The sequence below is a fragment of the Silurus aristotelis genome (genome assembly GCF_946808225.1).
Source record: "Silurus aristotelis genome assembly, chromosome: 15".
In the NCBI taxonomy this organism is placed as follows: Eukaryota; Metazoa; Chordata; class Actinopteri; order Siluriformes; family Siluridae; genus Silurus; species Silurus aristotelis.
In genome coordinates this window covers 18452481-18480208 of record NC_139588.1, presented here as the reverse complement: position 1 = coordinate 18480208, position 27728 = coordinate 18452481, and the positions used below count along the sequence as shown (strand labels likewise).

Sequence of the window (27728 nt, the reverse complement as noted above, 5' to 3'; positions counted from 1 at the left end):
TTGTAAATATGCTAATTGTAATTTTGTTGTCACTACAATGTGATGTAAACGATTTGTCACTGTGGTAATAAGTGAATTTGTGAAGTTGCCAAACATTTGCATTTCATGTATTGCGATTTCATGGTTTCGTTCATGTTTAAATGATTTAGGCAGGTAAAGCCTATATTTTTTTTTGTTTTTTCTTTCTTTTTCTTTTTTAAAAAAAAAGAAGAACTAATGAGAGTGGATGCTATTGTCATGCAGTTGTTATCATCAGGATCAAGGAGGAACAGTAAAAAACTACATTCAAAATTCATTGTCGTAGCATATTGAAATGCCAGGAGTTCAGGGCGAAACCATCATCAGCGGGTTCGAAAGTATTTTTCTGGAATGAAACTGTGAGGTGAAAATGATGCACTCCTTAAAGTTCCATTTATACCCCTCGCCTACTATTTTTGTTAAAATACCCAGACTGCTGTCTGTGTGTGATATTTTTTTAACGCCTCACTCAGAGACAGGCAGGGTTATGGGTGGACTTGTGTCTCACCCTCTGTCTCCCTTGTTTTCTTTCTTCCTCTGCCTACCTAAGTCTTTACCTCCCTGCCATCTCTTTCTCCCGTTATATATATTCATTTAACCCTATAACCTCAAATAGCCTTTTAGTAAAGGACCCCTTTCTTTGAAGTGTGATTAGGAAACATGTGTGTGTGTTTGAGAGAGAGAGAGAGAGAGAGAGAGAGAGAGAGAGAGAAGTTAAACGGAGTCAGGGTGGGGGTCTTCCCGCTCTCCACACACTCAGGCGGGGTGTTGCTCAGACTGGCAGGCCGCCAGCATGGCTCGTGCCCGTCCTGTCCTGTAATTCGGCGCCCTCTCATGTGGCGCTCGGCTCTGACCACAAGGAGTTAGGCTCTTATTGGCTGGATCTGTGCTCCTTCCCTCTCAAATGGGCTTCTCTTCATGGGCGGGTTGGCCTCAAGGAAGGAAGGTGGGATTTTTTTGGTGTAGAACTGAAAGAGAAGCTTTCTTAGTTCAGTTCTGAGTAGAGTAGTAAGGAGAGAGGGTAAGGAGTTACAGACCAGCTAAAGCCAAACTGGAATAGGACTTAAACTCTGCTACAGTACCTCTCTGCAACTGTGTGTGTGTGTGTGTGTGTGTGTGTGTGTGTGTGTGTGTGTGTGTGTGTGTGTGTGTGTGTGTGTGTGTGTGTGTGTGTGTGTGATCTAGGAGATCCCATTGTCAGAGATCCTCCAGGTGGAGTTGGCGCAAGACTTTAGTAGCCTGGCGCAGGGAAGCAATCCGCACTGCTTCGAGATCATCACAGACAACATGGTGTATTACGTAGGGGAAAACACAGGCATGCAGCACACCAGCGCCACGCTTGCAGCATCTGGAGTCGGTCTGGAGGTGGCACACGTCTGGGAGAAGGCCATACGGCAGGCCCTGATGCCCGTCACCCCTCAACCCAGCGTGTGTAGCAGCCACGGTCAGGGCAAAGACCACAGTGAGTAATATACACACAGGCAATGTCTGTCGAAATTACAGAGGGACCCATTTGAGTTCCAGTAGTTCATGCATCTGGTATTAGTAGAATAATTCTCATGTTGTAGTTGTAACGTCTGACCTCTAATGCCTTTTGAATAATACATCTGTCATTTCAGTGATGTGTGATGACTTTAAGAATAGTAATAATACAAAATTATGTTTTTAAAAATAATATCTTACCACCCATAATAATGATATTTGCTTTACATATAATATATACATGATATATCATTATATGTAAAGCAAATTATGTGCTTAAAATATAATTGTTATTTTTATGCTATTAACATAATGTTTAGATTTTCAAGAGAAAGACAAACTATAATAAAAAAAAAAGGATAAAAAATAATGAAAGCAGAGAATGGGGTTACAACTGCACAATTTACAAAGAAAGGAAAGGTAGAGAGAAAAACTATTGAATTATGTATATTTTGGACTGGAAATTGAAGTTTAACTTCTTCTTTAACTTCAAGTGTAACCTGATAAATGACTGAAAAGAAATTTTTTTGAAAAATAGACCTACAATATCTATATTGTCCATTGCTGATCAACAGAAGTATATTGTAAGAAGATGATCATCAGCACACGTCTGCACTATACCAATGGCTGACATTTTTTGTGTCTGTGCCTCTTTGTTTAACTACACTTACTTTGATGGGTAGAAATATAACCACTTTTCACCTCTAACTCGTCTCTAACTTTGACCTCAATAGGACTCTGGCACAATCAATAGTTCCTACAGTCGATATTACAATGACCCAGAATGACCCATACCCTCATACTGCCCTTGTTTCTCTGACAAAACACAATGCAAGTTTGCAAGTCACAGCGATTCCTAACATTACTTTTAAGGGATTGGTTTAGCAGGAAGATTTGCTCAGCCTTATTTTAGGAGTGGGCAGGTAGGGCAAATATTATTTAGAAATAGGCAGGATTGGTCAGATTATTGTATATAATCAGTAGGCAGGATGTGTGAAGATTCCTGAAGGAGTGGGGTTTAGAAATTACTACACCAGAGAATAAAAAATTCATACCAAAGTTTCATGTTGAGGCCAGACTTATTCTGAAGTCCAGGATCATATTATTACATCATTGTTAATTAGAGAAATATTTGTGTTGTTGGATCACGCGCTTGTGAAAGTTGACTGCGAGCAAATTGTGTCTTTGTTGATCAAACCGAATTTGGGAGCAGACTGAATTCTTGCTATTTTTCATTCAAGCTGATGAATGAGGAAAATTAATCAGCATTGAATTCCTGCTATGTTGCCCAATGATCCCTATACAGTGTTGTGGAGAACTTAACAGACTTAACTATTGCTCATGACTTCTATGTGATACTGGGTGTTTAAAATTGGATAAAGGCTGACTGTGGTGTTCTGCTTCAGCTAATACCCCTGGTTTTGCTGCCAGCCCTTGTGGCTCTGTACTTGTGTTTAAACATTAAAGTAAAACACAGCCATGCTCTGTAAAGGTCAGAGAAGCAAGCAACGGTGCACATGCTCTTCAAATTAGTCAGTGGTGTTTAACTGTACATTGTTTTGTTAAAAATAATTAAAATCATAGCCCTTATTTTAATTATTGTGACATTTACTGGTGATGCATTTTCAGCTATTGTACTTAGCGATAGCTGGGGTTAAGAAGAGCATGAATTATAACATGGTGTACGTGGTGATGTAGTGAAAAACTAAACTTAATGGCAGCTAAAATTTAATAGCAGTTTTATAGATTATAGGCATTCCTTTATTCGACAATTCATGAAGTGTATAGCATTCGTGGTGTGAATATCATTACTTTATTGTCTTTCCTCAATAGTACTGCTTTAACCTAAGAATGTTTAGTGATTTGCTCACATACAAGGCTTCTTTCTAATAACTGCACATTCCATCCGATTGACATTTGTGTTTGTTTTCTGGTTTGTTTTTAATGTCTAGAAGAGCTGTCTATCAGCATCTCAGTATCCAACTCACAGATTACAGAAAATGTGGTGAGTGTGTCTTTTTTTTATTTCCATTCCATTTATTTCCATTTAAACAAGATGATCGCAAGGATTAAAGTTTCCTAAGGCCAGCCTGAAATTATGGCGAACTTCCTGAGAGAGGTTTCTTTGCCAAGAGCAGCTTAATGAGGCACTGCCATGTTCCCGATCCATCACAACCATTTACCTTCACGTACGGCTGGCCACAGTGTAAAAGTCCATTGTGGTGCCAGAAACATCAGCTTTAAGAAAGAAACTTTGTTCTGCAGTGTGTTTATTTTATGGGTTTATTTCACTGGCATCTTCATGCGCGCACACACACACACACACACACACACACACACACACACACACACACACACACACATATATATATATATATATATATATATATATATATATATATATACACAAACTAATTATAACACCAGGCTTCAGTTATTTCAGTGTTTACAGGACAGTTTACTGGAACATTACTGACAGTGTCGTCTGTGTCTTTTTTAGGATATCAGCTCTGTCTACCAGATCTTTGCAGACGAGGTCCTGGGATCGGGACAGTTCGGGATTGTGTATGGAGGTATTGTATTGTTTATGTTATATAAACATAATGCACCGTTATATTTACAAGCCATTGAGACAATGATACAATTATACAGCATTTAGCAAATATAGAGGAAAGGTCATATATAGGTATGAAAATTATATTATGTTACACTATATGGACAAAAGTATTGGGACAGCAGCCATATGTGGTTCATCCCCAAATTGTTAACACAAAGATGGAGGCACACAATTGTATAGAATGCCTTTAGGAGGCAGTAGCATTAGATTTTTCCTTCACTTGAACTATGAGACCAAGTCTGTTCCAGCATGACAATGTGCATATGCATGAAGCCAGCTCCATAAAATATGTTTACATTGGTTGGAGTGGAAAAACTTTGAGTGGTCTGCTATAGAGCTTTGACCTTAAATCTAATGAATTGGAATGCTGACTGCACCCCAGGCCTCCTCACCTCCCCTACTTCAGTACCTGAGTTTACTAATACTAATGGCTGAAAGATCACAAATCTCCACAAGCACAACCCAAAATCTAGTGGAACATCTTCCTGGAAAACAGGAGGTTAATATAAGAGCAAATGAGGATTAATGTGAAATGGAATGTAAATTTGAATATGATTAAAAAATATTTGAAAGAAATCTTATGGTTAGGTGTCCACAGACTTGTTCAAATAGCATACATCTATATCTCTCTATATAATTATATAACTGCAAACTGCAAGTCTGCTGAATATTATGGCATATTCTTAAGATGCTCAGTAAAACCTTATCGAGCAATTTCCTTATAAAGCTGATTGGATTATTTGTGTATTGTTTCCTTTTATTTCATGCCAAATACAGAATTTGATTAGTGTATTTTTGTTTACTGCTTTTTATAGTATTTAGCTTTTTTTGTAGAAATGTTTTGAAGTCATTATTTAGAAGGCATCATTATAAGAAGGCAACTTTATAGCATTTCTTGTAAAAGACTCTTTGCACAGTACAGTATATAAGTACAGAGTGCAACAACTATAAATAATTGCATAGGACGATGCTTTTAGGGAGGCAAAAAGGCATACAAATAAACTTTTATTAGTGGAACTCTTCTGTGTTTTCCCCTAATGACTGCATTCACTCACAAACAATATAGAACAGCGGTGGAGACAGACGGACTTCGTCGCCAGATTGTTTTGTTTGAAATGCACTTTGTTAATGTCAGTGATTCCTGTTTTATGTCGTTTTTTTTATTCAAAGGCAAACACAGGAAAACAAAGAGAGATGTTGCCATTAAGGTCATAGATAAGATGCGTTTTCCCACCAAGCAGGAGAGCCAGCTGAGGAACGAAGTAGCCATTTTACAGGTAAAATTACATAAAAAAAAAAAGAAAAATAGTGTTTTTATTTTTTGTTGTGTTTTATTACTGTAATGAGTGCTTAACATTCCACTTCTTGTTATATGAGCTCTCTGCTCTCGCTCAGACTCTTTTGCTTTTTCCATGTTTTTATTTAGAATCTGCACCACCCGGGCATCGTAAACCTTGAATGCATGTTTGAGACACCTGAGCGGGTGTTTGTTGTCATGGAAAAGCTCCATGGAGATATGCTGGAGATGATCTTGTCTAGCGAAAAGAGTCGACTTCCAGAGCGGCTCACAAAATTCCTAGTGACTCAGGTGAGGAACAAGGCTTCTGTAGAAAAAAAAAGTCTACTCGTCACGTCAAAGAAGATGTGGTGGATGCAAGTGCACCGTTTATTTATAAAAGTTCAAAACAAACAGTTAAAACTATAATATTTCAACACCTAAACAGAAACTGTGGACACTTGGCAAAAAAAAAAAACATGAAGACTAAGAACAAGCGTGAAGCATATATTATAGTATACCATCTTAATGTCAGCAGTCTACCACAGACCACAGGTTGCACACAACAGCACACCTCAACAATAATGAACTACAGTATGATAAATGGATATTAGGTGCCACCCAGATGAGGATGGGGTTCCCTTTTGAGTCTGGTTCCTCTGAAGGTTTCTTCCTCATGGCATCTAGTGGAGTTTTTCTTTGCCACAGCCGCCACAGCTTTGCTCATTAGGAACAAACTTACAATTATAACAAACAAACCTATACATTCTTTGATTATAGCTTTATGTGTAAATCTGCTTTGAGTGAATGTCATTTGTCAAAAGCGCTATACAAATAAAAATGAATTAAACTATAGCACTTTATGACAAGAATGAGATCAACTAGAACAGTGACAGTGACAAATTAAAACTTATATACAGGTGGTCATTAAAGACAAACAGGGAGCAGGTGTGTGTGTGTGTGTGTGTGTGTGTGTGTGTGTGTGTGTGTGTGTGTGTGTGTGTGTGTGTGTGTGTGTGTGTGTGAGAGTAGTACCATGTGATGGTATACATATATGTAGGTTAGTGCTGATTTTGACATACATAACAGTGACATAGTACATAACCAACTGCTCAAAGCAGGTTACGGGGAAGGCCAGTGGTAAGGATTTTGAACTTCTGATCAGCAGGTCAGTTTTAATCCCACCACCACTAAGCTGGAACTGCTGGACCCTTTAGCAAGGCTCTTAACCCTCAACTGCTCATTTGTATAAATTAGATTATTGTCAGTCACTCTAAGTAAGGGAATCTGGCAAAATGCTAAAGGAAGTGTTAGTTCAGTAGTTAATACATTGGACTGATCAGAAGGTTGTGAGTTCAAATCTCAGCACCACCAAGTTGCCACAGCTGGACCCTTGATCTTTAAGCCCAAGTGTTCAGGTGTAGAAATGAGATAATTAGATAGAGCTTTGATTGAGCGTCTACCAAACACCGTAAATGTAAATTCTCCCGCTAATCACCCCACGTTTGCTGATTTTCATCAGATTTTGGTGGCTCTGAGACACCTCCACTTCAAGAACATTGTGCATTGCGATTTGAAACCTGAGAATGTGCTCCTGGCATCAGCAGAGCCTTTTCCACAGGTGAGCATTGTTTTTTTTCCACAGTTCAAATATCCCTCGCATTTTTAAAACACCACCCTGTTTCATCTATCTGACATCACACTAACCGTAGGTGAAACTCTGCGACTTCGGCTTCGCCCGCATTATCGGAGAGAAGTCGTTCAGGCGCTCAGTAGTGGGAACACCGGCGTACCTGGCTCCCGAGGTGCTGCGGAGTAAAGGCTACAACCGCTCCCTGGACATGTGGTCAGTAGGAGTCATTGTCTACGTGAGTCTGAGTGGCACCTTCCCCTTTAATGAGGATGAAGACATCAATGACCAGATCCAGAACGCTGCCTTCATGTATCCGCCCAACCCCTGGAGGGAAATCTCTGGAGAAGGTAGGAGGCTGTGGAGACACGGTGGCAGAGAGAAAGGGTGTATCTATCATTTTAGCTAAGGTGGAGGAGGAAGGTTTTTCCTGCCACAATCTATAGTTAGAAGTATTTATTACCAGTATTGTTCAGGCTAAATTTATACTGAAGCACAGAGACAGTCTGAAAATTCTTTCTGAGTTTTTGTTTGTTTGTTTGTTTTTTTAACACCAGCAATTGACTTAATTAACAACCTGCTTCAAGTGAAGATGAGGAAACGCTTCAGTGTAGACAAGTCTCTCAGCCATCCCTGGCTTCAGGTATGGACTACCTACACAGCTATATCTATATATACACTATATTTGTGTGTCGGTTTGTGAAAACACATTGAATGTTGTAAAATGTTTTTTCTCTATATACCAAATCAATCTTGTGGAAATCACGTTGCATATATGGGGTGGATTAATAAACACTATAGTTCGTTCAAATAAGGACACTACATTTCTAGTTAAGTGTGATTTTACAAAAGTCTGTAAATGTTAGTGTTCTACAAATACCTATTATATATGTGTTTGTAACTGTGACCAACAAGGGTCGATTTTTGTTGTTGTTTCAGATGAAATGCAGTAGTAATACGATAAACTATTACCTACTCTAACAGTTCCATTTCAAACCTTTAATTCATTATTAAATTATATATAATTTATTATAACTAAAACTGTTCACCAAAACTGCCAGACACAGGAACAGTTTCTTTCCCCAGGCAATCACCCTCATTAATAACTCACCTTAATTATATTCCCTGCTTCATATCATATCTATAAGTACTGCACTGTCAGAACTGTCAGTCATCACATTATCCGTATATGTTACACACACTATGACTGATATATAGTGTACAAAGTAACTCTTTATCGTACCTGATGCACAATACACAATGAAATCCTTTCATTTGAAATATTATATAGATTGTGAGTGTAATGTACCACTGTATTGCACTTGTGACAGGACTACCAGACATGGTTGGACCTGCGGGAGTTTGAGACGCGGCGAGGTGAGCGCTACATCACCCACGAGAGCGACGATGCACGCTGGGAGGAATACGCCGACGAAAGAAGCCTTCCCTATCCCAAGCACTTCATCATGGCTCCCAACTTGGAGGACATGGAAGAAGACCCCTAGAAGTCTGGATGACTCAGTACACTTGCTTCTGAACGTCAGAGTCGCTCTTTAAGAATTTTTGTATCGGTGATCTGCTCACTCAGCCAAACAAAGTGTCGAGACTGGCATTAAAAAGACGGCATGGTGTCAACGATCTGCCTGATGAAGCACACTTAAGAGTGGACAGGCGGCGATTAGGAACGTAGCATCTGCGAAGAGTAACTCCGGATCTGCGCACAAGGGCACGGCGCACGCTTTCAGGTTGTTCTCTTTTCATAACATTCCAGAGACCTGATCTTTTTGACATTTGCATCCTATTCAGTCTTTTCACTCACTGCCTTTTCAGCAATCCAGCATTTTGGAATGAATTGTTAACAACCAATTGCACTGCCATTCCTCTCACCTCAGGCAATTTGAAGATTTGGTGGGAACAAAACAAAAAAAAAGAAAACGGTGGACGGTGGGAACGCCTTAGCCTCAATAATATTTGAATAAGTTTTTGTTTTGTTTTTTGCAGAAAAAGTGATTCTAAACTTGAACACGAAGCCTGTTTATGAATTTGGACTCTGGTGGAATGAATAGAATGTGAATAATGAAGGCATTGCAAATATTGAACCTCTTTTGTGAAAACTATGAGACCACAGAAATCTATCAACTTTTTGAGATTGAGTTAAAGATATGACTTAATGGGGTATCAATTTCCATCCCAAGTCTTTAAACTGAAATCAGTGTTTCTTATTGATACAAATGTGAACGTTTTTATTTTTTTGTGGATTAAGTTAGCTGATGTTTCCTGGGATACACTGTGTGACAAACGCAAGCTGGCATTTCAGAAAGAAAAGCTAACATGATGCCAGATGATGAACCTGAGAATCAGCCGCTTTAAACACTATCGGTCTAAAATGGTATCAGATGGTGTGTGGACTAAAATGTCGTGAATACTGAGAACTTTTGGGACTTTTTTAATTCCTGTTTTTAAGTTTCATCTGTTTTTTTTTTTTTATGTTATTTCTAAAATGTTGCTAACGCTCACAGACTGAACCTTTTGCGCCTAACACTGTTCCTCACATCGGCCTCACTATAAAGTAAGTTGCTCAGAGATGCTCTGAAATGCTTGTGATTTTTTTTTCTTTTATTTTCTTTCATTTATTTAACTGAATAACTATTTGAAAATAGTTTTTTCATTTGAAGTTTAAAATAGTTGACAGAAAGACACACCAGCTATCCTGGTAAGCTGTGTTTGGGCAATTTCAGTTTTTTTCCCTAATTTCTAACTCAAGCATCCGAACAGAGTTTAAGCAGGACTTTCCCCCAGATTCTGCGTTACATTTTCTCAGTTTTTTTAAATCATAATGATAAGTGGTAATTTAAACTGACCCTAAACATATTAAAATTTTTAATTTTTCTGTCAGAAAAATGAATTTGAGCCAGCAGGATGAATAAAAAACCTAAACTTCACAAGTACTGAAGCCATCAAAGGAGTGTTCTTGCATCATAAAAAGTAAGAGCCAATCAGGTTCCGGTATGCAAATACAGGTAAAGTAACACTGGTACATGATTCATGTCTGGGGATGTGGAATTTTATGACTGAAAAATGGCTGCTTCTGTATTTTCTTTTTTTTTTTGTTTGTTTTGTAAAAGACCAAAATTTATTATTTAATATTTTGTACATTTTTTGCCATCTCTGATGTTTGGAGTTTTGCCACACAAGCAAATGTCGATCACAAGAAAGAAACTAATGTGTTATAGCTTTTAAATAATTTAAGAGTGTTGAAAATGTAAGTAGTTTGAAGGAATTGTGAACTGCCCCAAATGTAGTCAATCAGTTTGCTTAAAAACTTACTGGCTCAGTAATGGAAATTTACTTGAAATAAATGACAAACTATTAGACAAAAAAATTCCCAAAATAAATTAGAAATTCAATTCTACCTTCAAACTGAGCCAAACCTCCTATAAGCATTTATTTGTGAAGACACCATGTGCTTTAAATTTAGAAAGAAATCTGGAAGGTGCTAAAATCTGTAGCAAATCTGTCACAGAGAGTAACAATGCAGAATAGTTGATGGTTACGTGAGGATGTCGACAGACAGTTTGTACAGTCCAGAGTTTATATAATTTATCGTATTTTTAAAAAATCATGTTAGCAAAATGAGCATCGTCTTAATAAAGCAAAACATCAAATCCAAACCATGCAGCTAATATTTTCAGCCTTTTTCTTAAACGATTTGATTGTTTGTTTGTTTTTTTACTCAAAATGAGTGCTTTAAGTTTCATGGGAATTTCATACACAAAATCAACACTGTTGTGGTTGTCTTTCCGTATCGATAACAGTTTCATTCAGTGTGTCCAGTGTGTAGTAAATTTGCTCTTTTTTACTGTTGTCACATATTTCTAAACTGGGAGCCATTGCAGATTGTATCACAGATAAAATATGCCTTTGATAATTCATTAGGGGGAAAAAAAAGAAGGTTTGGGAGAATCCTATATTTTCATATGTTAAGCCTATGTGATTATGCTGGAGAGAGATAAAGTATAGATTGAATGAAGGCCGCCAAATTTCTATTGTATGTAACAGTAATGACGTGATCCTGAGAATCTTTTGTTGGTCCATGTTGCCACTGGACTGGCAGCAGTCATTGTTTTGTAATATTTTGTAATATTCACATATCTAATAAAATCTTTCTTCTGTACAACTTCTGTCAAGTGTGAACTGTTAACAATTAAGAGGAACATTTAGTAGAATGGCAGTTAATGCGGAAGTAGAGCCTTACTCAGTAAATAAGGGGAAGAAACACGCTGCATCACACACTAGTAGAAAGAAAAACCCAGTATTAGACAATAATAGCAAACACTGTGGAATGGGATGTTCAAAAACCACAGGGTCAGGTGTCCACAAACTTTTGTACATATAGTGTAACTGTTGTATCATTTTGATTTAGTTAACCCTCTACCTCTGTCTCTAGCCATCACTTCTTCATTTTAATTTGATTACATATATTTATCAAACAAAATGGGGAAACAGCAATAACTTAATTAAGTTAAATTAATTATAATATGATATAATAAATTATAATTAATAAAATTTTTTCCACTTAAGGTACAATGATACAAAAAAGATACAAATTGACTCAGATGATTGACCTGTACGTGGAAAGTGGTATGAAACACTGACACTGGAGACTCCTTCACTTCATGCCACTGTCGTTAATGTTAAAGTTTTTGGATTAGCTGTTGCTATGGAAACAATAACGTTAAGACATGTAGATGCGATGTTTTCAGTGTTGCTTGGAGGTGATTCTTTTTGGGTGGATTTAGACAGTAAAATTTGGCCCAAAACCCAGTTTTAGAAAAACACTGCGCTAATTTCAGCACCTAAGTAGTTAGCTTAGCTTTTAAACTAATTGAGGTTAGCTAACATGTTAGCCATGAATTAAGCTAGGTTCATAATTTAGTCAATATGTACAATTCTAATACTGAGTAAAGTATCAGGACAGCTTTTGTGTTAAGTTAAAATCCTAAGCACTAGGAAGCTAGTTAGCTGTAGGATATCTATTATAAAATGGTTTGACTGTAAAAAATTGGAAAAAAATGATGTATAAATAGTATATAAAGTATCCTTCCCTGGTGGTCTAGTGGTTAGGATTTGGCGCTCTCACCGTTGCGGCCCGGGTTCGATCCCTGGTCAGGGAACCAACCCCAGACATTAGGGTTGCACAAGCCAGTGCACTCTTAGTGCCGGTCCCAAGCCCGGATAAATGGGGAGGGTTGCGTTAGGAAGGGCATCCGGCGTAAAACATGCAGATGATCTGCTGTGGGGACCCATAATGGGAGAAGCTGAAAGAAAGTTTAGTACAGTATATAAAGTATCCAAAAAAAATAATCCATATTCAGATAAGATTCTTCTTTATCAGAATATTTCATAGTGTGTTATCATTTTGACAAGTTGACATGCTTTTCTTGCACGCCAGCACACAAAAGTGTGTCAGTGTGTACAGTATATTGGATAGTTATTTTAGCCTTATTTCACATTTTATCCATTCAAAATTATATTTCTAGTATCACATTCCGGTTTGGAAAGGACCAACACAGTTTCACAGCATATCTTGATATAATCACAAACTTGAATCTATTGGTTCGTGTTCATGGACACAAATTTTATTCTTTTTTGTGTCACTCACCTCGACTGCCTGCGTCTGGCTCCATCCCCATAACAATGTAGGCAGAGGTTCATGGGTAATGCTGACAGAAATGCCAATGGTATTCTTTTTTCCCCTGTTTTTAATCAAAGAATACGGCAGGAAATATATGGTTAGTTTAAGGGTCAGGATAAGCATAAGGATAAGGGATTGAAATACATTACATAGAAAGTCGAAACAAAGAGGGAAATTTGTGTCTATGAACACGAATCATTACATTTTGAAACAGCTGTCTATTAATAGTCCTACTTTAAAATATATGAAAATTGAAGCAGTATTGCAAAGGGATGGACCATAAACGTTTAAAATACATGGATCACAAAGGATCACGCTGACATATTTGACCCTGTCTGACAATAACAACAAGCTCAGGGTTCTCATTACTGACTTACCAATCTTTCCTGCTCTGGTCTTTTGACCACTGATTGTACCTGGTATTGATTATTCGATTTTCCCCTTTATATGTTGTTTGCACTTCTTCTTGTACTTAATTTACGATTTCGATTTCACTAAATAACATTTGCATTGCATCTATTTCTACTTGCCTGCTGTGACAGACTGGAGAGTCATATTTTAAAATTTGTTGTATATTTTGAAAAGAAAATTACAGTAATATCATAACCTATAATAATTACCTAGATCATTATTTTTGTCTCAGCACATAAGCATTGTTAATGCATTAACACAGTGAGGTGCTGACAGTGTCAGTCTGACTAAAACAGTCCAATATGGCTGCAACTGTACTCTTTTAAAGCAAAATCAACTCGCAGTAAAGGGAAAGCTCGGATCTGTGGTCACATTGTGCTGCACCCAGTGGGCTTCATGGTACATGAACAAAGAGGACAGCGGGTGGAAAACCGATCTACTAAATACTGTCTGCTCACACTAAGTATGAGTATGACCATGTGTGTCAGGTAAAGGCTGATTTCATTTCAGGGCACCAGATTCATTGTATTTAGTCTCAAATAAAGGAAATACAATACGGAGAGGTTTATAGAGACGTGCATGTATTTATTGTGGGATGGTTATCGTGTGTTGGTGTATTTTTGTATTGAGGGCTTTTTTGTAACCATATCTTTTAATTGCTGCTGATGCTTGGAGCCACGTGTGTGCTACTCCTGTCAGAATAGAATCCAACATGTAGTGTGTGTGTGTGTGTGTGTGTGTGTGTGTGTGTGTGTGTGTGTGTGTGTGTGTGTGTGTGTATACTCCCCTTCTCCACTCGAGCTAAATGACTACCAGATGTGGTGGCTCCATGCAGCCTCAATTAGGCAGAGAGAGAGAGAGAGATGGAGACTCTCTCATTCAGAGTGACTCTGGATCTGATCATGTGACCAGGCAAAAAGCTCATGCCTTGCAGATTGAAAATACAGCAAAATGTCACTACTTTTTACAGATTAAAGCTAAGATTTAATACTGTTTTTGTTTTACACTGTATAGTATAGTATAGTATAGTATAGTATAGTATAGTATAGTATAGTATAGTATAGTATAATATAATCTAGTCTAATCTAGTCTAGTATAGTATAGTATAGTATAGTATAGTATAGTATAGTATAATCTAGTCTAGTATAGTATAGTATAATATACTGTAGTCTAGTCTAGTATAGCATAGTATATTATAGTATAGTATAATATAGTCTACTATAGTATAGTATAATATAGTCTAGTCTAGTATAATATAGTATAATATAGTCTACTATAGTATAGTATAATATAGTCTAGTCTAGTCTAGTATAATATAGTATAATATAGTCTAGTATTGTATAGTATAATATAGTATAGTATAATATAGTATAGTATAGTATAATATAGTATAGTATAGTATAGTATAGTATAATATAGTATAGTATAATATAGTCTAGTCTAGTATAGTATAGTAGAGTATAGTATAGTATAATATAGTCTAGTCTAGTATAGTATAGTATAGTATAGTATAGTATAGTATAGTAGAGTATAGTATAGTATAATATGGTCTGGTCTAGTATAGTATAGTACAGTATAGTATAGTATAATATAGTCTAGTATAATATAGTCTAGTCTAGTATAGTATAGTATAGTATAGTATAGTATAGTAGAGTAGAGTATAGTATAGTATAATATAGTCTAGTCTAGTCTAGTATAGTATAGTAGAGTATAGTATAGTATAATATAGTCTAGTCTAGTATAGTATAGTATAGTATAGTATAGTATAGTATAGTAGAGTATAGTATAGTATAATATAGTCTGGTCTAGTATAGTATAGTACAGTATAGTATAGTATAATATAGTCTGGTCTAGTATAGTATAGTACAGTATAGTATAGTATAATATAGTATAGTATAATATAGTCTAGTCTAGTCTAGTATAGTAGAGTATAGTATAGTATAATATAGTCTAGTCTAGTATAGTATAGTATAGTATAGTATAGTATAGTATAGTATAGTATAGTATAGTATAATATAGTCTGGTCTAGTATAGTATAGTACAGTATAGTATAGTATAATATAGTCTAGTAGAGTATGGTATAGTATAGTATAATATAGTCTAGTCTAGTATAGTATAGTAGAGTATAGTATAGTATAATATAGTCTAGTCTAGTATAGTATAGTATAGTAGAGTATAGTATAGTATAATATAGTCTAGTCTAGTATAGTATAGTATAATATAGTATAATATAGTCTAGTATAGTATAGTATAGTATAATATAGTCTAGTCTAGTATAGTATAGTATAATATAGTATAATATAGTCTAGTATAGTATGGTATAGTATAGTATAATATAGTCTACTATAGTATAGTATAATATAGTATAGTATAATATAGTCTAGTATAGTATAGTAGAGTATAGTATAGTATAATATAGTCTAGTCTAGTATAGTATAGTATAGTATAGTAGAGTATAGTATAGTATAATATAGTCTGGTCTAGTATAGTATAGTACAGTATAGTATAGTATAATATAGTCTAGTAGAGTATGGTATAGTATAGTATAATATAGTCTACTATAGTATAGTATAATATAGTCTAGTCTAGTCTAGTATAGTATAGTATAGTATAGTATAGTATAGTATAGTATAGTATAGTATAATATAGTCTAGTATAGTATAGTATAGTATAATATAGTCTACTATAGTATAGTATAATATAGTCTAGTCTAGTATAGTATAGTATAGTAGAGTATAGTATAATATAGTCTAGTCTAGTATAGTATAATATAGTCTAGTATAGTATAGTATAATATAGTCTAGTATAGTATGGTATAGTATAGTATAATATAGTCTACTATAGTATAGTATAATATAGTATAGTATAATATAGTCTAGTATAGTATAGTAGAGTATAGTATAGTATAATATAGTCTAGTCTACTATAGTATAGTATAGTATAGTATAGTAGAGTATAGTATAGTATAATATAGTCTGGTCTAGTATAGTATAGTACAGTATAGTATAGTATAATATAGTCTAGTAGAGTATGGTATAGTATAGTATAATATAGTCTACTATAGTATAGTATAATATAGTCTAGTCTAGTATAGTATAGTATAGTATAGTATAGTATAGTATAGTATAGTATAATATAGTCTAGTATAGTATAGTATAGTATAACCCAGCCATTAGGGGGGCACAAGCCAGTGCACTCTTAGTGCCGGTCCCAAGCCCGGGTAAATGGGGAGGGTTGCGTTAGGAAGGGCATCCAGCGTAAAACATGTGCCAAATCAAATATGTGGATCACAAATGAGAATTTCATACCGGATCGGTCGAGGCCCGGGTTAACAACGACCGCCACAGGTATCGTTAGCCGACAGGGTACCGGTGGAAATTGGGCTACTGTTGGCCGAAGGAGGAGAAGGAGAGGAGGAAGACGTCTACAGAGACGGCGGGAAAAGGAGCAGTGTAGGAGAGTAGAGGTTCGGGTTGGTACTTTAAATGTTGGTACTATGACGGGTAAAGGGAGAGAGGTAGCTGATATGATGGAGAGGAGAAAGGTAGATATGCTGTGTGTTCAGGAGACCAAGTGGAAAGGGAGTAAGGCCAGGAACATTGGAGGTGGGTTTAAACTGTTTTATCATGGTGTGGATGGAAAGAGAAATGGTGTAGGGGTGATTCTGAAGGAAGAGTACAGTAAGAGTGTAGTGGAGGTGAAGAGAGTTTCTGATAGGGTGATGATCGTGAAGGTGGAGGTTGAAGGGATGATGATAAATGTCATCAGTGCCTATGCTCCACAAGTTGGCTGTGAGATGGAGGAGAAGGAAAGATTCTGGAGTGAATTAGATGAAGTGGTAGATGGTGTACCTAGGAAAGTACGATTGGTGATTGGGGCAGACTTTAATGGGCATGTAGGTGAAGGGAACAGAGGTGATGAGGAGGTGATGGGTAGGTATGGTTTCAAGGAGAGGAATGTGGAAGGGCAGATGGTGGTAGATTTTGCTAAAAGGATGGAAATGGCAGTGGTAAACACGTATTTTAAGAAGAAGGAGGATCATAGGGTGACGTATAAGAGTGGAGGAAGGTGCACACAGGTGGATTATGTTCTGTGTAGGAGATGCAACCTGAAGGAGATTGGAGACTGTAAGGTGTTGGCGGGGGACAGTGTAGCTAGACAGCATCGGATGGTGGTCTGTAGGATGGTTTTGTAGGCGAAGAAGAAGAGGAGGAAAGTAAGGATTGAAAGAAGAATAAGATGGTGGAAACTGAAGGAGGAAGAGTGTAGTGTGAGGTTCAGGGAAGAGGTCAGACAGGGGCTTGGTGGTGGTGAAGAGGTACTGGATGATTGGGCAACTACTGCAGGAGCGATGAGGGAGGCAGCTAGAAAAGTACTTGGTGTGACATCTGGAAATAGAAAGCAAGACAAGGAGACGTGGTGGTGGAATGAGGAAGTGCAGGAGAGCATTAGGGGAAAGAGGTTGGCAAAACAGAAGTGGGATCGACAGAGTGATGAGAAAAGTAGGCAGGAGTACAAGGAGATGCGGCAGCAGGTAAAAAGGGATGTGGCGAAAGCCAAGGAAAAGGCATATGAGGAGCTGTATAAGAGGTTGGACACTAAGGAAGGAGAAAAGGATTTGTACCGATAGGCCAGGCAGAGGGACCGAGCTGGGAAGGATGTACTGCAAGTTAGAGCAATAAAGGATGGAGAGGGAAATGTGTTGACTAATGAGGAGAGTGTGTTGAGAAGATGGAGGGAGTATTTTGAGCAGCTGATGAATGAGGAAAATCAGAGAGAGAGAAGGTTGGAGGATGTGGAGTTGGTGAAGCAGGATGTAGATAGGATTAGTAAGGAGGAAGTGAGAGCAGCGATTAAGAGGATGAAGAATGGAAAGTCGGTTGGACCAGATGACATACCAGTAGAAGCGTGGAGATGTTTAGGAGAGATGGCAGTGGAGTTTTTAACCAGATTGTTTAACAGGATTCTGGAAGGGGAGAGGATGCCTGAGGAATGGAGAAGGAGTGTGCTGGTACCGATCTTTAAACATAAGGGAGATGTGCAGACCTGCAGTAACTACAGGGGAATTAAGTTGATCAGTCACACCATGAAGTTATGGGAAAGGGTAGTGGAAGCCAGGCTGAGAGAAGAGGTGACCATCTGTGAGCAACAGTATGGTTTCATGCCGAGGAAGAGCACCACAGATGCCTTATTTGCTTTGAGGATGTTGATGGAGAAGTATAGAGAAGGACAGAAGGAGCTGCATTGTGTATTTGTGGATTTAGAGAAAGCGTACGACAGGGTGCCGAGAGAGGAGTTGTGGTATTGTATGAGGAAGTCAGGTGTGTCAGAGAAGTATGTGAGGGTGGTGCAGGACATGTATGAGGACAGTGTGACGGCAGTGAAGTGTGCAGTAGGTACGACAGACTGGTTCAGGGTGAAGGTTGGACTGCATCAAGGATCGGCCCTGAGCCCTTTCCTGTTTGCAGTGGTGATGGACAGGTTGACGGACGAGGTCAGACAGGAGTCTCCCTGGACTATGATGTTTGCAGATGATATTGTGATTTGTGGTGGGAGTAGAGAGCAGGTTGAGAAGAGCCTGGAGAGGTGGAGGTATGCGCTTGAGAGAAGGGGAATGAAAGTCAGTAGGAGTAAGACAGAGTACATGTGTGTGAATGAGAGGGAGGGCAGTGGAGTGATGCGGTTGCAGGGAGAAGAGGTGGAGAAGGTGGAGGAGTTCAGGTACCTGGGGTCAACAGTGCAAAGTAATGGAGAGTGTGTTAGAGAAGTAAAGAAAAGAGTGCAGGCAGGGTGGAGTGGGTGGAGAAGAGTGACAGGAGTGATTTGTGATAGTATGGTATCTGCAAGAATGAAAGGGAAAGTTTATAGGACTGTGGTGAGACCTGCGATGTTGTATGGATTAGAGACAGTGGCATTGAGTAAAAGACAGGAGATGGAGCTGGAGGTAGCAGAGCTGAAGATGTTAAGGTTTTCGTTGGGAGTGACGAGGATGGACAAGATTAGAAATGAGTTTATTAGAGGGACAGCACATGTAGGATGTTTTGGTGACAAGGTGAGGGAGGCGAGATTGAGATGGTTTGGACATGTGCAGAGAAGGGACACGAATTATATTGGTAGAAAAATGCTGAAGATGGAGCCACCAGGTAGGAGGAAAAGAGGAAGGCCAAGAAGGAGGTTCATGGATGTGGTGAGGGAATACATGCAGGTAGTTGGTGTGAAAGAGGCAGATGTAGAGGACAGGGTGGTATGGAGACGGATGATCCGCTGTGGGGACCCCTAATGGGAGCAGCCGAAAGAAGAAGAAGAAGAAGAAGATAGTATAGTATAGTATAATATAGTCTACTATAGTATAGTATAATATAGTCTAGTCTAGTATAGTATAGTATAGTAGAGTATAGTATAATATAGTCTAGTCTAGTATAGTATAATATAGTCTAGTATAGTATAGTATAATATAATCTAGTCTAGTATAGTATAATATAGTATAGTATAATATAGTATAGTATAGTATAGTATAGTATAGTATAGTATAGTATAGTATAGTATAGTATAGTATAATATAGTCTTGTATAGTATAGTATAGTATAATATAGTCTACTATAGTATAGTATAATATAGTCTAGTCTAGTATAGTATAGTATAGTATAATCTAGTCTAGTATAGTATAGTATAGTATACTATAGTATAGTAGAGTAGAGTATAGTATAGTATAATATAGTCTAGTCTAGTATAGTATAGTATAGTAGAGTATAGTATAGTATAATATAGTCTAGTATAGTATGGTATAGTATAGTATAATATAGTCTACTATAGTATAGTATAATATAGTCTAGTCTAGTCTAGTATAATATAGTCTAGTCTAGTATAGTATGGTATAGTATAGTATAGTAGAGTATAGTATAGTATAGTATAATATAGTATAATATAGTCTAGTATAGTATAGTATAATATAGTCTAGTATAGTATGGTATAGTATAGTATAGTATAGTATAGTATAGTATAGTATAGTATAGTATAGTATAGTATAGTATAGTAGAGTGTAGTATAGTATAATATAGTATAATATAGTCTAGTATAGTATAGTATAGTCTAGTCTAGTATAGTATAGTATAGTATAGTAGAGTATAGTCTAGTATAGTATAGTATAGTAGAGTATAGTATAGTATAATATAGTATAATATAGTCTAGTCTAGTCTAGTATAATATAGTCTAGTCTAGTATAGTATGGTATAGTATAGTATAATATAGTCTAGTATAGTATAGTATAGTAGAGTATAGTATAATATAGTGTAATATAGTATAGTATAGTAGAATATTTACTTTGTACATGGAGTAATACATTGTATTGAAGTATTGATTTTTTTTGTACATTTATATAAATATTTATAATGTTATATTTAGTATGATATTGCCATGTTTCAGTGTTTTAGCTAAAATATAGTCAAACATGAGGTTTTTTTTATTTTCTAACTATCTATACGCTTACGGTGTAACAAACCAACGCTGACATAAATCTTACAGTATTTTCTATTCATTTTCACAATGTTCTCATATTTGAAAAAACATCCAAATGTGTAGTATTACACCATGGAATTGTGAACTTTTGATTCTTATTGTTTTACACACCACTATTTTCTTTATTTTCTGCCTTTTCATGCAATGTGAAGCACATAATAACAACCTGGTCTTTCTGAAACCATATAGTGTTTTTCATCTTGTGGTAAAACATTTAATGCCATGTTGGTGTATTTTTCTCTTGATGTAGTCTTCTGACATATGGAACGTTTTTAATCTGGCTTTCCTTCACGATAAAAAGCCTTGGTGTGTGTGTGTGTGTGTGTGTGTGTGTGTGTGTGTGTGTGTGTTTTTGTTATTTACTGCCAGCTCTTATTTCTCTGGTAACCTGACCAGCCTTTAAAATGTTTTACTTGAACACTGCAATTTTGTCCTATTTTATATATTAGACATAGTGGTTTTATTTTCTTCGTTAAAACTTATATTCATTTGCTAAAAGCAGCACATAATGCATGACATGACAATGGAGATAATACTTTTAGGTAAACAGACTCGCTTCAACCAAGTCATAATCAAATTGGACTGGGAGCTTTATGCTGAAAAGCATGATGTTTCTCAATGTTCTTAGCAAAGAATAAATAAAGTTCACTTTCAGTAGGACCACAATGGCCTGTTAAGAATTGAAAGGTTGCCTGGTTGGATAAATTACAGTTCTTTCCCTCATGGCTCAAGTATTCCATTTGGATTGATATATGTATATATGAGGTGGTATCAAAAAGTTTCGAGTAATTGACCACGTGCTTCGCCACGTTTGAGATTTCATCATGGGCAGCGAGCTAAAACAATAAGCATATATGAAATTCAGCGTGAAACTCACTGGAAAACAACAAGAGATCAGGAAGACCTTCAATGAACTGAACCCCTAAAAAATTTTCGAAACCACCTTGTGTATATTTGGACTGGCCGATTTTATTTTTTCCCCAATTAATTTTAATTTACGTTCGACCATTTTATTTTCTCTTAAATCAAGGTACAGCGATTTTTTATTAAAAAGTTGACGCACAAATCAAATCAGATACAGTGTCATTGCATCAATGGCAGAATAATTAGGAGACAATATTGTCCGATCATGTGATGGCGCGTCTGATTAACCGATACGTATGAGAGCGATCGATGAAGCATAGTAAAGTAGAAAAAGCGTCTAACATCATGGAGACGAATGACTCTTCATGTCAGGGAGACCTTGTGCCAAAGAAAGGTAGTAACAGTTCCTTTGTGGTTTGGAAATGGTTCGGATTCGAGAGGTCAGACATTGATCAAACTTTTGTCAAATACAAAATACGCCGAAAGTCTGTTGCAACCTGTAGTGGTGCACAACTGATTTATTCCAGCATTTGCGTCAAAGACACCAAGAAGAGTTCATGTTTACATTGGATAAAATGGGTATTTTCTTTCTCTGTGTTCAGAAATATTTAATGTTTAATTTAAATTTAATAATATTTGCTTTCATATTTCATTCAAATCTGTATTTAAAAGATATTTAACTAGAGAATTTGCTTTTTATTTATTTATACCATGTTGACCACTTTATTTATGGCATAGCCACTAAAAATACAACGTTCTTTATCCAGATGTTCTTTCAAAGTACTAATAAAGAGAATGTTACTTCAGTCATATTGTTATGCTTTAAGTTGACTAGTTACAAAAAAACAATAAAAACAAAAAAATCGAAATTGTGAATCGCACAAACATTCTGGGGGAAAAAAACCCCAAAATTTATATATATATATATATATATATATATATATATATATATATATATATATATATATATATATATATATATATATATATATATATATATATATATATATATATATATATATATATATATATATATATATATATATATATATATATATATATATATATATATATATATATATATATATATATATATATATAACCCAGCCATTAGGGGGGCACAAGTCAGTGTACTCTTAGTGCCGGTCCCAAGCCCGGGTAAATGGGGAGGGTTGCGTTAGGAAGGGCCTCCAGCGTAAAACGTGCCAAATCAAATATGCGGATCACAAATGAGAATTTCATACCGGATCGGTCGAGGCCCGGGTTAACAACGACCGCCACAGGTATCGTTAGCCGACAGGGTACCGGTGGAAATTGGGCTACTGTTGGCCGAAGGAGGAGAAGGAGAGAAGGAAGGCGTCTACAGAGACGGCAGGAAAAGAAGCAGTGTAGGAGAGTAGAGGTTCGGGTTGGTACTTTAAATGTTGGTACTATGACGGGTAAAGGGAGAGAGGTAGCTGATATAATGGAGAGGAGAAAGGTAGATATGCTGTGTGTTCAGGAGACCAAGTGGAAAGGAAGTAAGGCCAGGAACATTGGAGGTGGGTTTAAACTGTTTTATCATGGTGTGGATGGGAAGAGAAATGGTGTAGGGGTGATTCTGAAGGAAGCGTACAGTAAGAGTGTAGTGGAGGTGAAGAGAGTTTCTGATAGGGTGATGATCGTGAAGGTGGAAGTTGAAGGGATGATGATAAATGTCATCAGTGCCTATGCTCCACAAGTTGGCTGTGAGATGGAGGAGAAAGAAAGATTCTGGAGTGAATTAGATGAAGTGGTAGATGGTGTACCTAGGAAAGAACGATTGGTGATTGGGGCAGACTTTAATGGGCATGTAGGTGAAGGGAACAGCGGTGATGAGGAGGTGATGGGTAGGTATGGTTTTAAGGAGAGGAATGTGGAAGGGCAGATGGTGGTAGATTTTGCTAAAAGGATGGAAATGGCAGTGGTGAACACGTATTTTAAGAAGAAGGAGGATCATAGGGTGACGTATAAGAGTGGAGGAAGGTGCACACAGGTGGATTATGTTCTGTGTAGGAGATGCAAGCTGAAGGAGATTGGAGACTGTAAGGTGTTGGCGGGGGACAGTGTAGCTAGACAGCATCGGATGGTGGTCTGTAGGATGGTTTTGGAGGCGAAGAAGAAGAGGAGGAAAGTAAGGTTTGAAAGAAGAATAAGATGGTGGAAACTAAAGGAGGAAGAGTGTAGTGTGAGGTTCAGGGAAGAGGTCAGACAGGGGCTTGGTGGTGGTGAAGAGGTGCCGGATGATTGGGCAACTACTGCAGGAGTGATGAGGGAGGCAGCTAGAAAAGTACTTGGTGTGACATCTGGAAATAGAAAGCAAGACAAGGAGACGTGGTGGTGGAATGAGGAAGTGCAGGAGAGCATTAGGGGAAAGAGATTGGCAAAACAGAAGTGGGATCGACAGAGTGATGAGAAAAGTAGGCAGGAGTACAAGGAGATGCGGCAGCAGGTTAAAAGGGATGTGGCGAAAGCCAAGGAAAAGGCATATGAGGAACTGTATAAGAGGTTGGACACTAAGGAAGGAGAAAAGGATTTATACCGATTGGCCAGGCAGAGGGACCGAGCTGGGAAGGATGTACTGCAAGTTAGAGCAATAAAGGATGGAGAGGGAAATGTGTTGACTAGTGAGGAGAGTGTGTTGAGAAGATGGAGGGAGTATTTTGAGCAGCTGATGAATGAGGAAAATCAGAGAGAGAGAAGGTTGGAGGATGTGGAGTTGGTGAAGCAGGATGTAGATAGGATTAGTAAGGAGAAAGTGAGAGCAGCGATTAAGAGGATGAAGAATGGAAAGTCGGTTGGACCAGATGACATACCGGTAGAAGCGTGGAGATGTTTAGGAGAGATGGCAGTGGAGTTTTTAACCAGATTGTTTAACAGGATTCTGGAAGGGGAGAGGATGCCTGAGGAATGGAGAAGGAGTGTGCTGGTACCGATCTTTAAGCATAAGGGAGATGTGCAGACCTGCAGTAACTACAGGGGAATTAAGTTGATCAGTCACACCATGAAGTTATGGGAAAGAGTAGTGGAAGCCAGGCTGAGAGAAGAGGTGACCATCTGTGAGCAACAGTATGGTTTCATGCCGAGGAAGAGCACCACAGATGCCTTATTTGCTTTGAGGATGTTGATGGAGAAGTATAGAGAAGGACAGAAGGAGCTGCATTGTGTATTTGTGGATTTAGAGAAAGTGTACGACAGGGTGCCGAGAGAGGAGTTGTGGTATTGTATGAGGAAGTCAGGTGTGTCAGAGAAGTATGTGAGGGTGGTGCAGGACATGTATGAGGACAGTGTGACGGCAGTAAAGTGTGCAGTAGGTACGACAGACTGGTTCAGGGTGAAGGTTGGACTGCATCAAGGATCGGCCCTGAGCCCTTTCCTGTTTGCAGTGGTGATGGACAGGTTGAAGGACGAGGTCAGACAGGAGTCTCCCTGGACTATGATGTTTGCAGATAATATTGTGATTTGTGGTGAGAGTAGAGAGCAGGTTGAGAAGAGCCTGGAGAGGTGGAGATATGCGCTGGAGAGAAGGGGAATGAAAGTCAGTAGGAGTAAGACAGAGTACATGTGTGTGAATGAGAGGGAGGGCAGTGGAGTGATGCGGTTGCAGGGAGAAGAGGTGGAGAAGGTGGAGGAGTTCAGGTACCTGGGGTCAACAGTGCAAAGTAATGGAGAGTGTGTTAGGGAAGTAAAGAAAAGAGTGCAGGCAGGGTGGAGTGGGTGGAGAAGAGTGACAGGAGTGATTTGTGATAGAAGAGTATCTGCAAGAATGAAAGGGAAAGTTTATAGGACTGTGGTGAGACCTGCAATGTTGTATGGATTAGAGACAGTGGCATTGAGTAAAAGACAGGAGGTGGAGCTGGAGGTAGCAGAGCTGAAGATGTTGAGGTTTTCGTTGGGAGTGACAAGGATGGACAAGATTAGAAATGAGTTTATTAGAGGGACAGCACATGTAGGATGTTTTGGTGACAAGGTGAGGGAGGCGAGATTGAGATGGTTTGGACATGTGCAGAGAAGGGACATGAATTATATTGGTAGAAAAATGCTGAAGATGGAGCCACCAGGTAGGAGGAAAAGAGGAAGGCCAAGGAGGAGGTTCATGGATGTGGTGAGGGAAGACATGCAGGTAGTTGGTGTAAAAGAGGCAGATATAGAGGACAGGGTGGTATGGAGACGGATGATCCGCTGTGGCGACCCCTAATGGGAGCAGCCGAAAGGAGAAGAAGAAGAAGATATATATATATATATATATATATATATATATATATATATATATATATATATATATATATATACACACACACACACACACACACACACACACACACCGTAATTTCCGGACTATAAAGCGCACCCTTGTATAAGCTTATAAGGTCTACACTGAAACTAATGAAGTTTACACAGGCTTTACCGAAAGACAGTGTCTGTTACAAGGGTGAAATATGTTGTGGCTCCTTTAATAGCAGAGCGCCATTTTGGGAACAGCACGTCACTGCATTCTTCCGGTATTACTGCGTGTTAGTGATGGGAAGTCCGATTCTTTTTTGCGAATCAGTTCTTTCGGACAGTTCGTTTCAAAGAACCGGTTCACCAGTTCTTTTACGTCCTTACGTCATGACGTCATGCATATGCAAATATACACACTAAACACATTTAAATAAAGTCATGTATATTGCATGAGGGCATATATTAAAACATTTCCATTTAATATAAATTCTACTTGTGAAAGTGTCATGATTTACTCTAATAATAGTACATTTATTCCTTACTTTTAAACAATCAGTTGGTTTTAAGGAAAAAAAAAGGAATCACATTTTTGTGCAGCATCCATGATTATGATCATACAAAAAGAAATAAATACAGAAGACACAGACATTTATCTCAATTATAAAAGCAATTTAATACTTTAAAAATGCTTCTTTCCCTCGTTTCATAAACTGTAATATAGCCGACCCAAACAGATCCTCTTACAGCGATCAGAAAGTCATAAACATATTTCCACTTTCTGGTGTTTATTAAATTACTTTAAAATATACAATCCATTTCATCCCGCTGAAATTACACGCATGCTCAGTATCGTTGTTATATGTCGGACGTGTCGGTTTTTGATTCTGTGTACTGGAGATTCCAAAACTAGCAACCAGTATATGAATTGAGTCTCGAGAACCGCGGTACCAGCATGTGTACTATTTGGTTAGCCGCGCATGCTCCGTGTTAACAGCTCATGATCGTTCTCAGTATGTCGGACATGTCTGAAAGAAACGGTTCTTGAAACAGAACCAGTTCAAATGAACGATTCGTTTACGAACCGGACATCACTACTGCGTGTGTGTGCGTTTAGAGACTGAGGATTATGTGTTCATTATTTTCTGATGCTCATTTCTAAGTTTCTTTGACTAACCCGTAACGCTGTTGCCAAGAAAAATAAAAAAGCACGAGTTTTGGAAACCTGTCTGTGCTTATATGATTTCTGTTGCAACTGGAGTTAGCGAGCTATCCCTTGACCCTGATACAATGCGTAACAACGGCTTGTATCTAAACAGTAGCCTACCAAGTAAGTAATTGTTCACTGTCTTCCTCCTTCCTTTCACAACTATTTCTCTCGAGAGTTTATCTTTTGGCATCGTCGTGCGTTTAAAAATCAACACCGGTAAAAGTTTTTCTCCAGAAGCCGTGCAGCTCAGAACACCGGTGAGGTGCGTTTTTTCGTTTCCGTTCGGAAAATTTCATTGGTCTAATGTTATGGGGTTCAGTTTTTTGGCTTGAAGTTTGTGAAACCGGTAAAAACCCAGGAAAAATCTATAAATTAGCCGCTTCGTTGTTTAAGCTGCGGGGTTTAAAACGTGGGAAAAAAGTAGCGGCTTATAGTCCGAAAAATACGGTGTGTGTGTGTGTGTGTGTATATATATATATATATATATATATATATATATATATATATATATATATATATATATATATATATATATATATCGATCCATCTATCTATAAAATGTATAAATTTATGTTGTGATTTGCACAACATAATTTATGTTGTGATTTTATGTTGTGATGTAGACCTCTATAAAACATGCCTTCGTTTAGTAAAATTGATCTGCAGAAAAATTAGATTCTATCATGAAGGCATAGTCTGATGCTGGCATTAACGCACTGCTTCAACAGACACTGCGTGCAGCGAACAAACCAAGATACTATGTAGCAACTT

The 27728-nt window shown here is 37.7% G+C and overlaps 1 protein-coding gene across 8 annotated transcripts in view; it reads left to right on the top strand.

Annotated features, from left to right (window-relative positions):
* The window catches only part of LOC310737799 (serine/threonine-protein kinase D3-like), a 59110-nt gene extending 47910 nt beyond the window's left edge, over window positions 1-11200 (top strand). For 4 of the 8 annotated variants that reach the window (XM_083562474.1, XM_083562470.1, XM_083562473.1 and 1 more), the window contains 9 exons: window positions 1204-1480; window positions 3453-3505; window positions 4001-4073; window positions 5288-5394; window positions 5544-5705; window positions 6916-7014; window positions 7106-7373; window positions 7581-7666; window positions 8355-11200. In XM_083562474.1, coding sequence (XP_083418600.1) covers window positions 1204-1480; window positions 3453-3505; window positions 4001-4073; window positions 5288-5394; window positions 5544-5705; window positions 6916-7014; window positions 7106-7373; window positions 7581-7666; window positions 8355-8528 — 1299 coding nt within the window. In that variant the 3' untranslated portion in view covers window positions 8529-11200. The remainder of the gene's footprint in view (window positions 1-1203; window positions 1481-3452; window positions 3506-4000; window positions 4074-5287; window positions 5395-5543; window positions 5706-6915; window positions 7015-7105; window positions 7374-7580; window positions 7667-8354) is intronic. The other 4 variants (XM_083562476.1, XM_083562471.1, XM_083562475.1 and 1 more) reach the window with 2 other exon arrangements.
* Window positions 11201-27728: the final 16528 nt, after the last annotated feature.